Below are 17,076 nucleotides of genomic sequence, written 5' to 3' on the forward strand. Positions count from 1 at the left end.
TATATATATAGCCCGAACTTATAAGCTTATATATCTAATTTTCTACTTATAACTACTTATATCGCTACTTACCTTACTTTAGTATAGATACTAAGAAAATTAACCTCCTTACGGTTAGATAGCTAAGAGTATATTAAGGGATTTATATAACTCTGCCTCTCTTTTATACTCTCGATTTAGTAGCTAAATTACTGCCTAAAGGGGAATAGCGGAGGAGATAAATTCGAAATCCGTCTCTATATCTACTCACGCGTCGCAGTTGCCGATCAGGGCATTACTGTCACAGCAGAGCAGACGTGGAATCTTCATGGCCCGAGCCTCGATAATAAGTAGGCCGCTGTGGGGGGTATTCATCGACATGGCGGCGATCATGGCAGGTGACACCACATTGAGTCACCGCACTCTCAATACTGCTTGGCGGAGAAGAAAAAAAAACGAATCGACGTCAGTTGACGTGTCATTGTGATGCGAAAACCGGCACGCATTGAGGTGATACTACGCTAGCGACGCAGCCCACGCAACCTCCCGTGCGCGCCCACTGGGCAACCCGCGCAATGGTACAGTCCCGTTAGCGACGCGGCTCCCACGACGACATCCCTTGATTCCCTGCGTGTGCGCCAGTGGCCGTCGTCGCCAACGACTTCTGCATGCGCCCCGAAGCCCATACACTGCCAAACCACCAATGCCATTCTCTCTGCAGTCGCAGTGCTATGGCCCACGCGGCGGTATTAATTGGAGTGGATTGCATTTCACGATTACCGCTTGGAAGAGATGCGCTGTCGCTACTAATAATACTAAAAAGCGTGAGCACTAAGAGGCGTAGCCGACTGCTATTAATGCTCAGTACATATGCCTGCCATAGTAATGATTTTCGTTGTCTCTACTCAACCACCTTGGTATCGGGATCCGAACGATCCTGGCTTGCGTCTGGCTTCTCTGCCATTGGACACGTCTCGGCCACGGGCATCTCCTCGTCCTGAATAATCTCATGAACCTTGACGCTGTCCACGATGCCAATCTTGAATACGACGAACGCGGAAGGAATGATGCACGCGAGGAAGAAGGACATGCTGACGGCGGCAGCACCAGAGAGAGGGAAGGTATCCTGTGCGATCGAATTGACGCCGTATGAGATTGCTTGGCCTGCACTTTCGACTCCTCGAATGACAGCACTAAGACGGATGATGTCCGCCCCGTCGCGGTTTAGTGTGCCCATCAGCCAATACAAGTAGTCGTACATGAGATTGAAGCCCACAAGCATGAAAATGTAGAGGCAGACGCCTTGCCCAAAGCCTTCGTCGGTCCAGTCAAACACTGGCTTTGGCTCCATGCCCTCGTACTTCTTTGTCATGACCATGGCGTAAATGTAGAGGGCTGTTTCGAAAACATAAATGAAGACGAAGGCGCCAACCGCACGGGCGTTCAGAGTGGGTTTGCGCCAATCCAGGAAGAAGCCCAACAAGAAGTTGCAGACGACGACGCAGCTGCTGGCAACCAGGGAAGCCAAGGCGCGCGAACGCACGGTGAAGTATGTGGCATTGTACGTCGAAAAGAATGCCTCGGAGTAGACGCTCTGGAAAACCATGGGGAGCAAGAGGAGAATTTCTTTGCGGCACATCAGCCTCCACATGATGGCGAGTTCCTCCTTGATGTTCTGCGGCAAGTTGATGACGACAGGGACTCCATTGGACCTCTGAACCTTATGCGGCGGGGAAAGAAGGCTCGCGATGAACGGACCAAGTGTCTGAATTGAGATGAAGACGAGATATGTGTTGACGCTGATGGCGCCCACCTCCTTCCGGTGAGCGTTGAGTCCGAGAGTGACGAAACCACCGATCATCTGGCCGACGATTCGACTCGCCAGCCAGTAGGCCAAATATTTTCCTCGGCGATGCTTCTCCGGATAAGCCAAGACAATGGCGCCCTCTGTGAGCCAGAAGATTCCGGAGGTAACACCGTCAATGGCACAAGCCACCATCATGAACCAGGTGTTGCCGTACTTAACATTGCAGTAAATACTCGCCGCGTACACCGGGAAGCCAGCCATGCCCAACGCAAATGCCCACCGGAGCCCCATCTTTGCAATGAGGGTACTGCCGAAGATGCAGATCAGAAGCTGCAGGCAGAAAATGACCGAGTTGGCGGCATTGACATAGTGCGGGTCCGCGGCACCAGCACCGCCCAGGCCGTTCATGGCAGCCCATAGCCCTGGGGCGATGAAGGCACAGACGGCAACAACTGTGACATTAAACATGGTCGTGTGGTACCAGTCACGCTTGGCTAGTGCGACGTGGGTGCCCGCCGGCGTGGTGGGCGCGTTGACCGTACTCATGTTGCGCCAGGCCGATCAAACGAGCTTAGCTTTGTATACTGTGAAGCGGGTTGCGAAGGCGCTCAGGATGGAAAGAGTCCAGAAGTATGGTCCTTCCTTCTGTTTAGATGCACACCAGGTGAAGCTGAAGACGCAGTGGGTGAGTATATCCGAGTTGTGACTGTATGGGTTCTCGCCTAGCATCTTATATGTGTCGTGAGGGCGCGCAAGTGCCGCCTTGGATTGAGAATCCCCATGGGGAAATACGCCTTTGAATGCAGCAAATCACGAGATGCATGTCGATTTAGCAACTGAGCATGGGAGCACCAATGACTGGTCGGGCCGTGTCGTCGCCGCCGGCCTCGCGTAACCACGCAGGGCATCGTCCACGCGGGCCGCACGGGACTCCCATTACAGGGTTAATCAGCGCCGCTATCATCCCTGATGGCGCTAACTCAATTGGTGCGTTGCTCGCTTGCATTGACTACCGACTTGGCTGCCCATGGACTCCGTATTTGCTTGAAGACTAGCTGAGCGCGACGTTGAGGACGCCGTGCACCAGACCAAGTGTAAGGCCAACGGTCACAGTACAGTGCTGCTATAGTAAGTAGTTCATGCCGCGCTCCGGTGGCGACTCGGTAAACGTGTTGGGCACGCACCCCTCTTTCGCGAGGGAAAACGTGGCTCAATGTCCGCGACCAGCTTACCAGAGCTACTTCCCAACCTCCCAGGTAAGTAGATCCATATTGCGTGCGGACTAGCCAATTTGAGCTCCAGAGGTACACCTCAGTTGTTCCTGCATGAGTTTCCCGGTCCATGCGATGACGGCTTCTTCGAAAAGACATCACCTGAGCCTAATATGGGGCCAGGCCAGTGTGATCCGGGCCTGTTTGATCTCGAAGCATGGAACGCATTTACGAAAGCCTCTGTTCGGGCTGTGAGAATTCTGCTACTTGAGCGGTCACCGAACCCATGTTTATTATTGTGCAGTCATCCTCTCATCCAGTGGTGATGTTCTCTTGCACGGGTAGTCTGTTTGCTAGAATATCGTCGGCGTTCAAGAAATCCGTGCTGGATATCCGGTGCTCAGCAGCCTCCTCGTTAGAAACGATCCCTGAAGCAACGTGACGCTTTACCAGTCGCGAACGAGCAACCTCCCGGTCAACCTCAACAAACCAGAGCTCATCCATGAGCTGTGCAGCCTCATTCCAGGGCGCTCGGTCCAGGGCGAGATAGAGTCCCTCGAATATCACGATGCGTGACTGGGGACACACAGAAATATCGTTTTCGACTGGGTCCTTCAACGCGTGGTCGAAGCTGGGAGCGTAAATGGTCGTTGAGCTGTCGAGAACGGGCTGTCGAAGCGCCACCACGAGGTCGTGAAACCGCTGGGCATCAAAGGTGAAGGCGGCGCCCCTACGGTGAGTGGCTACAACTGGATCAGGCATGGCCGCTAATTGCGATCGATAGAGGTGAAAGCCGTCCATAGGCAAGACGCTGCAGATCATGTCCTCTGAGATCCCGGTGCCTGCGCTACTATGGATGTGATTGATCTTCTCCGACACTGCTCGAGCCAATGTCGTCTTGCCGGAGCCTGGAATGCCAGCGATGGCTATCATCACCCTGTCGTAAGGACCGATTGCCTTCCGCATTTCTGCTCGGAGGTTAACAGCGGCCTTGTGTCTTTCCCTCTCCTCGCATAGCTCAACATGTCAATTATCACTCACCCAGTGCCTTCAAGGCAAGCCTGGTCACTGCCTCGCCAAACGTCTCGGCTTTGACAACAGGAGATAGTGTGACTGTCATGGTCGCTGGCTGTTTCACTAGATTCCTCGACTTGTTCGAGGGGAGTGGGTGGCGTATAACTGAGGACTGACTGGATATCACTGATCTATATCCACGCACGCCTTGAGCCGTAGCTGCAATGCAGACACTGCCTGTCTCGGTTCGGGTCTGACTGACATAAGCTCTTAGACTATGCCATGGATGTACTGGGGGCCAATCCATACTACTGCCCATTACCCTTCGTCCGGGCCGCATGTCAGGGCCCAGAGACCTCTGGTCCCAACCTCGTCTCCTTTTGTGTGGACAGCTTCACAACAAAATTGCCAAGAAAGTTGGTCGCAGGCGCGTGAGTCATGCTTTAGGAACTCCTCTTTTCTTCCCGGACTGACCGTTGGTGCTGTGCTTTGGAGATCAACTCGGCGGCCAACACCAACGGCCAGTCGATGCTGGCCTATGGTAGACAATCCGAGGGCCGTCTTGTTACCGGCGCTCCACCTCGTTGGAAACCCATATAACGTTCGGCGTATCCCGCCCCTTCTCGGCATGAACTCGGCCCAGGGGGCCTTCAAGTGTCCCGGAGATGGTGCTTCGCACACACGTCGACATCACACGCAATGACCAGTGAATCAAAGACAGCGTAGGCAAATATCACGCCAGTGGTGGCAATCAGGCATCTATGTTGGATAGGTTGCTGATGCAGGATGGCCCAGGTGCCTCGTTTGTCGGCAGCGAAAGGTCGCTTGCGACCGACAGCGGCCCCAATGCGGCCTGTGCGCCAAGCACAACTTCGAATGCCAGTACAAGTCGAGAGAGCACCGTCCCGGACTACGAGCCGGATATGTGTCGCGGTTAGAGCAGCAGCTGAGTAGGCCCCGCCACTCCGATATCTGATGTAGTCCAGGGATTTGTTCCCATGTCTGCATTCACGGCATTGACACTCTACGCGTCGACGACTGACTTGGGAATTGCAGAGGAAATCGACAGTCGACTGCGTAAAGTGGAAGGCGACCTGGAAGTGGTCAGAGCCTCCGAAAGGTGTGGTAGCCAGGCCATTCAGCACACCTCCACAACACTACCAGCCGTCTTACAAACAACGCCATCATTGGCAAATCTGAGGCCGCAGGTGACCTCTGATTACATGGCAGATGGTCCCCCCCTCGACGAACCTTCTGTTGGCACGCCCCATTTTGCCCAAGGTTCATGGGAGTCCATCGAGTCCCTCACAGGCCGAAGCATCGGCAACTCGAGTACCAATGGTGACATCCCCGACAAAGTGAGCGCCGTGGTATCAAAAGCCCTCGGGCCGGATCAGGTTCGATCCATATGGTTTACGAAGTATCATCCTTGGTTTCCTATCTTGCATGAGACCTCATTTGACAAGGCAATAAGCATTCCAGACTCCGGGCATCGCGTGGTGTATGATGCTATAGTGTCTGTCGTGTCCATGGACTGCGGGAGCTCTACAGAACGAGGCCAGTGGGGACGGCTACGGGGCTTACGGGCCGCCGTGGTGAATAAAGCGATGAAGATATCTTCATTGCACTCTGTGCAAGCCTTGCTAATTACCAGCATCTACTATTACGCCGAGGGCAGCCTGACGAAATACTGGAACCTCTTGGCAGTATGTAAAAGGTTGCGACAACTCTAAAGTCTCTGCGGAGCCGTTGACACAGACTTGCTTATATGAAACAGGATGTCCATGTCTCTGAACCTTCGTAATATGGCGGCACTGGGCGCTACTGAGTGCACACCTGGGCTGCGTCAAGTACCGCGGATAGTTGCCGAAAGCCCGGTAATTGAGCAAGAAGAGTCCATACGCGCCTACTGGATGATTGAGATGCTGGATAGCATGACCTCCTTGGGGTCGTACAACAGCCAGTTGACCTTGAAGTTGCCACCGGCAGCATGTCTCCCTTGCTCGGAGTCTACGTGGTCTCGTCGCGAACCTTTCATTGAGAGGTTCACTCATGTTCAGATGCCGTACCCCTCCGTATTTTGTCTCTGTATCATGTTCGTATTGCAGGAACTGGGAGCCGTACACCACTTTCTGGACGAGGCACACGATCTGAGCAGCCTGGAGAAGAGACTCGAGTGGCAAACAGCAGCTCAAAGCCTTGATGAACGACTCACCCAGTGGCGTGAAGAGTTCGTAGCCGCGGTTTTTCGACTGATCAACGCGGAGAAAGATCATCTTCCCGAGGGGGAGATGGAACCGTTCATCACTCTGACCAACTGTGTCCTTAACACGTGAGTCCGAACCACACACCACACACCTTTCGGGCCGCTCCTTGCCGTGGTACCATAAAATGGGACCCCGGATGCCTAATAAGCTATCAAACAGAGCCATTATTGTGCTCTTGCAACAGATGGCACCATTTCCGTGGGAGATAGGGAGGGACTTTGAGCCTGTACGTGAAATTCCTATGCGTCCCCAGCCCAGCCTCATGAACAGCACCAACCGGATGACAGTGGGCCTTCGCTACGACTAGGTGTGTCTATGCGTGCGAGAACTTGGCCGCCAAGGTTCGCAGGATTAGTCCGGACCAACAAGACTGCCAGAGCCCGTATCTGATCTTCCCCATCTTCACGGCAGCACGCTTCTATGTCGGTATGTCGTTTCTTCTCCGCCGTCTCCGCCTTCTCCACCCTCTTTCTACCGACATCTGACACAGGTGGTCAGGACTGATGCTGATATGAATGTGGTGGTTAGCGTACTCCAAGGCCTTAGATGCAGATGTTCCCGCGAGCCTCCACTCCCTTGCGTTCACCCTCCATATCTGTGGAAGGCGGTGGTCGTTGGCGAGACGATACGAGACAATCATCCGCACGGCGGTGAGCGAACATCGAAGTCCGGTCTCGCAATGCCTTCTTCCAATTGAGTTCTATGACCTCCGATACTCTACGCTGGCAATTACGGACTTGCTGCAGGCGACGGCGGAGAAGATTGATCCCGGTCAACCTGGCCCCACGCCGCTGACCGACTCTGTGTTGGTTGAGTGAGCTAGAAGAACTTGGTCGGTAGTAACGTAATAGCCAACAGCGATTGAAGTCTGTGGGCCGTGTTGTACGGTGCCGGGCCGGGTCGTAGCCGAACAATTGCGCGGGGGCGTGCGGGAAGTACCACCAGACAGGTCGAGCAATAGCGGTGACCTTTCCTACATCCGGTCCGTGTAATGATTGTTCGTAAATTCCTTGGTAAGACCATGAATTCATGCGGGTGAAGTGAATGCAACGGGCTGGATACCAGCATCACTGTGCCGGACCTGGTTACCTGGTAGCGTCGTGTCGAGACTGGCATCCATCCAGTCGGCCACACCACACCTTATCACCCCAGCTTGTCTGTCCGATCGAAGAGCCATGGTTCAGGATGTAGGTACAGCCCTCCTTTCTGCGAGACAGTCAACATTAGTCTGATACAACGTAAAGAACAATTTGTCTTGTCTGGTATATGGACCAGGAAAGACCAAGTTCGAGGTTCGACTTAAACCGGTCATTGAGGATCCCCACGATGTCATAATTCGCATTTCGTACGTCGGGGTATGTGGAACTGATGTAAGTTGGCAAACTGTCACCCGTTCAATCCGTGTGGGCATCAGGGCGTTGCTAATTGTCTAGCACAGGTTCACTTCTGGGCCCATGGTGGCCTAGCAAGGCGCGTTTCTGAAGTCAGCCCCATCTGTATGGGCCATGAGGCTGCAGGCGTTGTGCACTGCATTGGAGAGGGAGTAACATCGCTCGTGCCTGGCGACCGAGTTGCCATTGAACCCGGCGTCCCTTGTAGGCGCTGCAAGCGCTGCAAAGCCGGGCGGTACAATTTGTGTCCCAATATGCGATTCGCCTCGGACCCCCCAACAGACGGAATGCTTTGCCGATACTTCAAGACGCAAGAAGATTTCGCCTACCGACTCCCTGACCATATGAGTTTGCAGGAGGGAGTGCTCTTGGAGCCTCTTAGCGTCGCGGTCCATTCCCTTCGTCTTGCTGCCCTCAGGCCGGGACAAAGTGTTCTCATCCAAGGCTCCGGCACGATTGGCCTGCTCATGGCCGCTACGGCCTCTGCGTTCGGCGCGAGCAAGATATTCATCACTGATATCAACGAAGCGAAACTGGATTTTGCCAAGAAGTTTGTCAGCTGCACGACCTTTGTGCCAAATGTGAAGGCCAAGCCCGCAGAGGAGGCGGAGAGGTTCAAGAAAGAAGCGAACGCCAAAGACGGCATCGATGTTGTCTTAGAATGCACCGGCGTTGAGTCGTCCACTCAGACTGGTCTCTATATCGTGGCCGCGGCCGGCACCTTTGTGCAGGTCGGGATGGGCAAGCCCCATCAGACTCTTCCCTTGATGGAGATGAGCGAAAAGGAAGTTGTTTTCAAGATGGCATTTCGGTACGGCTCTGGTGACTACGAGACGGCGCTTGAGCTTGTAAACGCGCAGCGTGTGTCAGTCAAGCCGCTCATCAGCGCAACAGTGCCTTTCGAACTGGCTGAAGCGGCCTGGGCCATGACGCAGAGAGGCGAGGGCATCAAGAACTTCATCCAGGGGTTGAATGACTGAATGCCTGCGTCAACTTCACTGTTTGCTTGTATAAATAGACCTGATGTCGCCATATGCTTGCAGCAGAGTTAATGATCTTGTCTGGGAAGAAAACTTATAGTGCAGCGTCTTGCCTGGATCCTCCAGGCTGTTTGCATGCGTCCGGTGGCAGCCAGCAGCTTACGGGCTGAACCTGCATCCATCACGACTGCCTCAGCCAGCTGACCCGGCAATTCGTGGCGGCGAATTGGCCCGATGTTGATATTGCTGACGGCATGGCGCGTGCGGCCGGCGGGGTGGCAAGCCGCGCTTGCGGGCAATTATTGGCAACTTGCGACCTTGTGTGAGGGACGAGAAGGGCAGGTTGAAGAGGTCCGCGGCCAGGCCACTCTAGTTCAGTGAGGTGGGCTCAACTGAAAACACCGCAGAACCGCATCTGTACGCAAACTCTGCCGTGTCAGAGGGGCCATGGCTTGCACGAACAGATTGAGGCGCCCGCGAGGTACGCGAAGGGCCAGGGGGTGCTTCGCGGGCAGTGCATGCATCCAAAACGGCATCGTTGATGGCCGCAGCATCTCACCATGCGTCGTCGATGAGGGCGAGCGACAACGGTGGCTTCAGTGCAACGCGAACTTTGCGCGGTGAGACGGAGGTTTAAGGCACAGCGCGGCACGTTTTTTTTTTTTTTTTGTTCCGGTGGCATTTACCCTTCAACGTTGACCCGTTCCTGCGCCGTGGAGCGAAAACAAAAATCAGCCCCAATGTCGTTCGTTGGCAAGCTCTCTGCCTAGAATACGACTGATGAGGATCGCGACTCATCAGCTCGGTGTTTCTTTTGGCCAATGGACATACTTCGAAAGAAGCCAAGAGACACGTGCTCCCAAGCCCGATTTCTCTCTGGGAGACGCTCGGTGTCTGGAACGGGCGAAGCGTCCCGCGGGCTCCAGCCATGGCCCACATAGCTGACACGGGGGCGGCTGCGACCCGCTAGCCTTTGCGCGATCCCCCGACAGAGATACAGCCTATGATGGCTCGTCTGATCCCACGTGGGCTCCGTACAACTTGTCCATTGGTGGGGTGCTTTATGCTTAAAATTTACCTCCCCCCAGCCATCGCAGCTCACATGTTCTGCTAGCGTAGCAAAGTAATGGGCCGCACATCGATCGAGGCCTCCGTCGGTGTCCTGATGCGAGCATGTTGCAGTCGAGAAGCGGCAGGCCGACGCCTTGCGCAGCCTGCCTGTGGCGAACTGGACGGGATGGGTAGTCAGATCCTTTGCTCGCCAAGCAAGGAACCTGGACGCCACGTTCAACGGACGGGATATTTTATTATGAACCCGCGTCCCTCTCTGGACCCTGAACCGGCCGTCTCTCCTTCTCATCAACCTTATTTCTCCTCCGGCAGAAGTCTTTGCAACTGGGACGACGACTCGTCTCGTCTACAAGCCGCCGAAGATGGTCCTCACCGATTACACGTACGTCTTTGCCATTGGCACGTGCTTTGCGCTGCTAGAAGCCTACAACAATGGTGCCAGTAAGTGCTTGCTTCGTCGCGTACTGTGCTGCTGCGAAAAAGTGTCTCACGTTTTAACCACCAGACGATGTGGCCAATGCCTGGGCAACCAGTGTGTCCTCCCGGTCGGTGACGTACCGGCAGGCCATGGTTCTGTGTCTCGTCTTCGAGATGCTTGGCGCCTTGACGGTCGGCGCCCGGACAGCCTCTACGATCAAGAACGGCATCATCCCAGTCTCAGCGTTCCAAGATAACGCGGGCGTTCAGCTCCTTGCGTTTGCCTGCGCAGCCGCTGGTGCTTCCCTCTGGGTCATGTGGTGCACTCGTCATTCTGCCCATGTCTCCTCAACATATTCTCTCATTTCCGCTATTGCTGGCGTCGGCGTTGCGACCGTGGGCGCCTCCGGCGTTCAATGGGGATGGAACGATGGCAAGGGCCTAGGTGCTATTTTCGCCGGCCTGGGTATGGCGCCTGCCATTGCCGGATGTTTCAGTGCCATCATCTTCATGCTCGTCAAGGTGGTTGTCCACCAGCGCAAGAACCCAGTTCCCTGGGCTGTGTGGACGTCGCCTTTCTTCTTCCTCATCGCCGGCACGATTTGCACGCTCTCGATTGTCTATAAGGGTTCCCCTAAGCTGGGGCTTGACAAGAAGCCCGCGTGGTATATCGCTGCCCTGACCCTCGGCGTCGGTTGGGGCCTGTTCGTCTTGTCGGCGTTGTTCTTCGTGCCTTATGTGCACGCTAAGGTCATCAAGAAGGACAACTCTCTGCGATGGTGGGACGCCATTTATGGCCCTCTCCTCTTCAGCCGACCGGCACCCACCAATACGGAGGAAGCCAAGGTTCCGAACTACGCGGTCATCCAACACTCAGATGACGAGGATGAGGCTTCCCAGGCAGGCTCCCAAGAAGGCGGTGTGCTCGACGACCCCAAGGAGAAGGTCGTCAGCGAGAACCCCGACCTTCGCGCGAGACACACCACCCCAAAGGTCGCCCCTGAAACCAGCGAGAGGGAGAAGAAGCTCATCCTCGCCGAGTACAGCCAGCACCATTACCAGCAGATGCTGCGAGACGCCGAAGAGCGTCACCACGCCAAGCTCCGAAAGACCCGCGGCCCTCTCGGCTGGGCCATGCGAACACTTCACGCGAACCCCATAGGTGTCGGATCGATCCACGAGACTCATAACCTCATCGCCCTGTGCAAGCGTATTCCTGCCATGATCGTGGTTGGCGCCCTCTACGGTACTCATTACGACATTCACACGGCGCAGATTGGCATTGAGGGCACTCCCGAGGGCATCCGTATGGCGCGCGTCTACAGCCTCGCCAAGAAATATCCCAACGAGGTTGAATACCTTTACTCATTTGTGCAGATCATCACGGCTTGCACTGCCTCCTTCGCCCACGGCGCTAACGACGTCGGTAACGCGGTTGGGGTTTGGGCTGCTATGTACTCTGCTTGGTCCACAGGCGAAGCTATCGGTGCCAAGGCACCTGTTCCCCTCTGGCAGATTGCGGTCATGGCTGGAACAATCTGCATTGGCTTCATCACCTACGGATACAACATCATGAAGGGTGGGCATTCTCCCAACTGCTCGAGGATCCTCGGCAAGCTGATTACTGACAATGTCTCCAGTCATGGGCAACAAGATCACCTACCACTCCCCCAGCCGAGGTTCCTCCATGGAGATGGGAGCTGCCATTACGGTCCTCATCTTCTCACAATACTCGTTGCCTGTCTCTACGTCGATGTGCATCACGGGTGCCACCGTCGGCGTTGGTCTCTGCAACGGCACTCTGAAGGCTGTCAACTGGAAGCGAGTTGGCCTCCTGGTCTTCTCCTGGGTCATGACTATCCCGATTGCAGGTCTGATCGGTGGCTGTCTCATGGGCATTTTGCTCAACACACCTCACTTCTGAGCTCAAGAACATAGGAACACGCTGGTCGTGGAAGTCCACTAGGATGAAAATAATAGATACTATTTGACATGCGTAGCACGTGCATTCTTGCCATTAAAGACCAGCACGAGCGTCACAATGAGTGCTGGGGCTTTGCCACCCGATGTGCATGGCGCCGGGTTGTGCTAGTGCTGCCAGTTCCTCACACTCCCCTGTATGCTGAATCATGCTCCAGAACACTCCCCCGGACTGAATCAGATCGGACGGTGACCCATTCCTGTTCCACCCTCGTGTTAGTCGATGCTAACAAGTTCAATGTAGCTTCAATATTGGGTGGAAGAACAGCAACCCACTCGATGACCATGCCGTCGCCCATGACAATTATCCGGTCATAGTCCATGATGGATCGGAGTCTATGAGCTATTGTGATGACTGTTGAGGAGGCTAACTGCGAGCGAAGCAATCCCTGCATTCTTAAATCGGTGTCGCGGTCAACAAGGGCGGTAGGTTCGTCCAATATCACTACCCTTGATTGCCGGCAGAAGGCACGAGCAAGCCCAAGAATTTGCCTTTGGCCGCTGCTGAACTTTGATCCGCCGTCTATCACGGGGGTGCGAGTGGAGAGGCTCTGGACCTTCGAAGCTCCCCCGCCATCATTGCTGCTGGCGATGTTGCACGTCGCCACGATGGCTTGCGCTTTGTCATCGCCCATATTCCCAAAGGGGTCGATGTTTGCCTTGATGTCCCCCGTGAACAGTTGCGTATCCTGCGCAATGAAGCATATACTGGTGCGGAGGCGTGCCAGCGATACCTCCCTGACGTCGACCCCGTCAATGAGTACCTTGCCACTTACAATCTGCGTTACGCGCAGTAATGACAGCCCTAGCGTGCTCTTACCGCTGCCTGTGCGCCCAACGATGGCAACCCGCTCACCAGGTTTCGCAACAAATGTGACGCCGCGTAGCACCATTGGTCCCTCTGCCGTATACCTGATCGTCGCGTTCTGAAACTCAACGCAGCCAGCTGTCGGCCACGTCGCTGGTACGTTGTCGACATTCGGTACAAATGGCGCGACATGCAGCGGTTGTTCCGGCTCTTCCTGCTCAATATTTGTGTATTCAGAAATGCGCTGGAATGAGCTCAGCTCGACCTCGAGCTCGTTCATGTTTCGGACTAGCGTTAAGATTGTCTGGCTTAGGCCAATTGCATTGGTTAGTGAGAGGCCTACGAGCCCTGACGAGCCACCGCGAAGGTAGGCGATGGCTCCGGCCGCGCCGGCAATGGTTGCTGCACAAAAGTCGGACCGCACGGATACCCAGCGATTGCAATTGAACTGAGCCTCGGAGGCTCGCATGTGAGCCGCGAGGCGGTCGGCCAGTCGCTGGCGAAAAATCGCATCCACACCTCGATGGCCACGGATGACGGCCACGCCGGCGGCGGCTTCACCAAACAGAGAGAGAACCGGGGAGAAGTTTATCGCAACAAGCCGCTTCACGGAGATTTCGGTTCGCGAGTACAGCTCACCTGCGCAGAAGCCAAGGCTGCAGCATAGCGCAGCTGGCAGCGCAAATATAGGCATGATCGATGCCACGCTCGCAACCCGGAGCAGGAAACGCAAACCGTTATCGAGTGTCATACGCAGCCAATCAACGAGCACTGCATCCAAAGACTGCATGTCGGGGCCGAAGCGGTTGATGATCTGTCCTGTCGGAGTGCGGTCAAACCAGCTGAGAGGCGCATGCGTGACCGCGACAACAAGGCGACGATGCATGGTCCTTGCGGCTTGCCATCCACCCCACTGGTATATGAAATTATTCAGAAGCTGTAGGAGAATGAATGCGAGGACGGAGCTGGCAAATGTGATAAGATATGTAGTTCCTCTCGGTGAGGTGCTTTCATCCCCCGTTGCTGATCCGGTCCATAGGGACAGCCAGAATGGAATGGAGAAATATGCAATCTGAACTACCAGCGCGCTGAACACGGCCAAAAGCGCACGTCGGACACTTCCAAACAAGATCATATATCTGGGAACTGTGCGGGTCAGGAGTGTCATCCATTGTACGCCTGCAATTGCGCAACGTACTCATGTATCGTGGGACTCGACCAGATGAGCGTGGCTCCTCGATCTTCAGCCCATTCGAACGCCTTTCGAGGAGATTTGAATCCATTGAGCACCTGATCTCTGCACTGCAGCTTAAATCAACGTTTTGGAACGAGCGACGATAATCGTCACCTTTCCGGTCGGCGCCATTCCACTCCGACATTGGGCGTTCACAGCTACCGGGCGATTCGACGGAGGGGCCGGAAGCAGATGAAATTACTCCTTGATGAAGATATATGACAAGTTGGGCGTCATCTATGGCCTGACGCAGCTGCGTCGCCAGTATGACGGTTCTGTCGCCAAGGATGCCGCTACGGAAGCAGCGCTTGTAGACCTTTGCTGTTGTCTGTGCATCGAGCGCCGAGAATACGTCATCCAGAAGTAGTGTTGAGGCGGTCGAATACACAGCTCTCGCCAACGATATCCGCTGCTTCTGACCGCCCGATAGATTCGATCCTTTCTCCCCTACTGCTGTCCGATCACCGTCCGGGAGGAGTGTTAGGTCGTTGACGAGATCGCACGCGTGGAGAACCTCATTGTAACGTGTTTCCTCATAGTGGCTGTAGAAGACAATATTCTGGCGAATGCTGCCACTCTGGAGCCATGCTGTCTGCGGGACAAAAGCGACATCCACAGGACAAGTGACTTGGCCGGAGTCACGCGTCGTTTCTCCCAATAGGGACAGCAACAGCATCGTCTTGCCACTCCCCATCGCTCCGGTCACAACATTCAGTGCTTTCTCCTCAAAGTAAATGGTAATGTTGGACAGCTTGAAGCCAGAACTGCCCGGCATTCGGAAAGTGGCGTTCGCAAATGCGGGAGGCCCTGGAGCCCCTCGTTGCTTCTCAGTTCCCGATTCAAGGAACAGATCGAGTCTCTGAGCCGACTCCCGTGCTTGAGCGACACATTGTACGACTTTTGACAGCCACACGTACTGCCCTCGCAATGTTTCCATGATGCTGAGTGACGTAAACGCCACAGGTGCCCGTAGCGGCCGGTTCGTTACCAGGAGCAGGGCAGTGAACACGACAGTTAAACTAAGCAGAGACATCATGTCTCCCACCAGCGGAACAAACATGGAGGTTATGTTGCGCTTCCAAATTCTCTGCTGCTCACTGAGGCGTATGCTGTCGACTTTTGCGAACATCATGGGCTCCCACGCGAAATACTTTAGCGTCCGGATCCCCTGCAGGCATTCTGAGATTTTGGCAATTCGAGCGTCCGTAGCGTGCATCACCTCTCGATGCAAACGCGACACTCGCTTCGAAATGATCGCGGGCATTGGTGTCAGTGCAGCCAATACCATGATGCCGAAAAGGGATGGCCAGCCTAATAGATGGTACAAGATCGTCATAGCCAGGACAGTCGATGTCAGGCTCGCGGTGAACGCATAAAACATGTCGGTCGAGTGCGACACCATTTCCGCATCGTATGAGATGAGGCTTTCGGCTACCGTCGATGTTAAGGGCGAATAGTCCATGAGGGCATTTGTTGCAGACCTTGTGGCTGTCTCGGGGAGGGTTTCGGTATGGTGGTGTGTGAAGACGATGCTGTTAAAGATCTTCTGGATGATCACAGCCCTCCAAAGAACAAGCATCCTAGTGCCGCGGAATATTGACTGCTGATAGCAAAGAGATCGTAATAGAGGCCCAGCACACAGGAGTAGAATGCATGCAGTGGGATGCATGAAGGCTGTGTTTGTTTCAGGGTCTTCCAGAGTCCTCAACAGGTGAAGCATCCCCATTGGTGCGCCGTATTCGGCAACTGCCGTGAGTGTCGCCCAGATTATGATGCAGACGATTTCTTTGCGAAACATGGTGCAAAAGACCGGAAACGTCCTCCACCTTGCTATGTTCATCCTCTGTGTCCGTTGAAGGAGAAGAAGTGGTGCATCGTACCAGGGTAAAGCCGGCAGGTCTTCCAACGATAGATCTTTGTTGACACCTTTCAGTATCAGCGAAGTAAGCCAGCTGTATGACGCATAGTAGGACACCCATGAGCATGTTTCCTCGGGGGAAGTCGCTTCCGTGTAGGCCAAAGTCTCCAAGCTTAGCTCTTTATCACGCGGGGTTCGCGGTGACGAAAGGACAATAACCACAAAGACGGTGGCTGAGATCAGCTGGTACACTTGAATGGCCGCGATCTTGGTGCGGCCGTCAATAATGATGAAAGGAATGAAGCTCTTGACCAAGTCCAGTGTCGTGAACGAAACCGAAAGGACGACAAAATGTCGATATGCGGATCTTCGGCTGTTGTGTTTTCTTGCAGCCAACCTTGCGATACCGAGTAGAAACAAGTACGCCCAGCTCCATGGGACTATCCAGCTCCCTTGCTCGATTGCATCCAGAGTGGAGAGAATCAGGACTGCTGCCGAAATACATGATTGTAGAAGCGTCAGCCACAGAGGCGGAACAAGTCCGGAAACGTTCTCTGGCCGAGCGGTAGGATGAGAAAGGGAGTTTCTGTGTGTGGGATACTTGAGGCTCTTTTCTCTATGGGATGCCATAAGAAACCCAAGTATTGAAAGAGCGACGCCGAAGAGATGAAGGTACCCTCGGCCGAGATTCCTAGACAGAGCAAGTGTTCGGATTCGCCACCATTCTCTATTGTCATCAGAACGGATTGCAGAGTAGAAACTTGGGCGGCAAGACTTACCTTTGAGAATGATGGTCATAGAGTATCTTGTTCACTCGGTCATTGCTTTCCCCAAGCCATTCATTCTGCAGCCCATACTGTGACATTGTTCTAGGCGACGGGACTTCAAACTCGCTGGCATGACATGCCATAGGAAGCTGCCTTGAGTTGCATTCTCACGCGCGCTGGGTGGGAACGCAAGCATGAGACTTTTTGAGATGAAACAACCTAAAGTCATGGCAAGGCTCAGTTAACATCACACCCAGTCACCAACCCATAGATACATCTCCGCATAGCCTTT

General features: G+C 54.5%; 3 protein-coding genes across 3 annotated transcripts; 2 read left to right on the top strand and 1 right to left on the bottom strand.

Annotated features, from left to right (window-relative positions):
• Positions 1 to 880: 880 nt before the first annotated feature.
• On the bottom strand, positions 881 to 2,332 carry PLICBS_007919 (uncharacterized protein; the record flags this gene model as incomplete). Its single annotated transcript, XM_065601268.1, has 1 exon — positions 881 to 2,332. One exon carries the CDS (start codon positions 2,330 to 2,332, stop codon positions 881 to 883), a length of 1,452 nt encoding a protein of 483 aa, XP_065457340.1.
• Positions 2,333 to 8,013: 5,681 nt separating this feature from the next.
• Positions 8,014 to 8,649, top strand: PLICBS_007920 (uncharacterized protein; the record flags this gene model as incomplete). Its single annotated transcript, XM_065601269.1, has 1 exon — positions 8,014 to 8,649. The coding sequence occupies one exon, from the start codon at positions 8,014 to 8,016 to the stop codon at positions 8,647 to 8,649; it is 636 nt and encodes a 211-aa protein (XP_065457341.1).
• A 1,433-nt stretch (positions 8,650 to 10,082) lies between these two features.
• Positions 10,083 to 12,061, top strand: PLICBS_007921 (uncharacterized protein; the record flags this gene model as incomplete). The annotated part of the gene is made up of 3 exons (XM_065601270.1): positions 10,083 to 10,161; positions 10,226 to 11,716; positions 11,778 to 12,061. 3 exons carry the CDS (start codon positions 10,083 to 10,085, stop codon positions 12,059 to 12,061), a joined length of 1,854 nt encoding a protein of 617 aa, XP_065457342.1.
• Between the last annotated feature and the right edge of the window lie 5,015 nt (positions 12,062 to 17,076).

The sequence above is a fragment of the Purpureocillium lilacinum genome (assembly GCF_023168085.1).
Source record: "Purpureocillium lilacinum CBS 284.36 DNA, scaffold_5, whole genome shotgun sequence".
Taxonomy (NCBI): Eukaryota; Fungi; Ascomycota; class Sordariomycetes; order Hypocreales; family Ophiocordycipitaceae; genus Purpureocillium; species Purpureocillium lilacinum.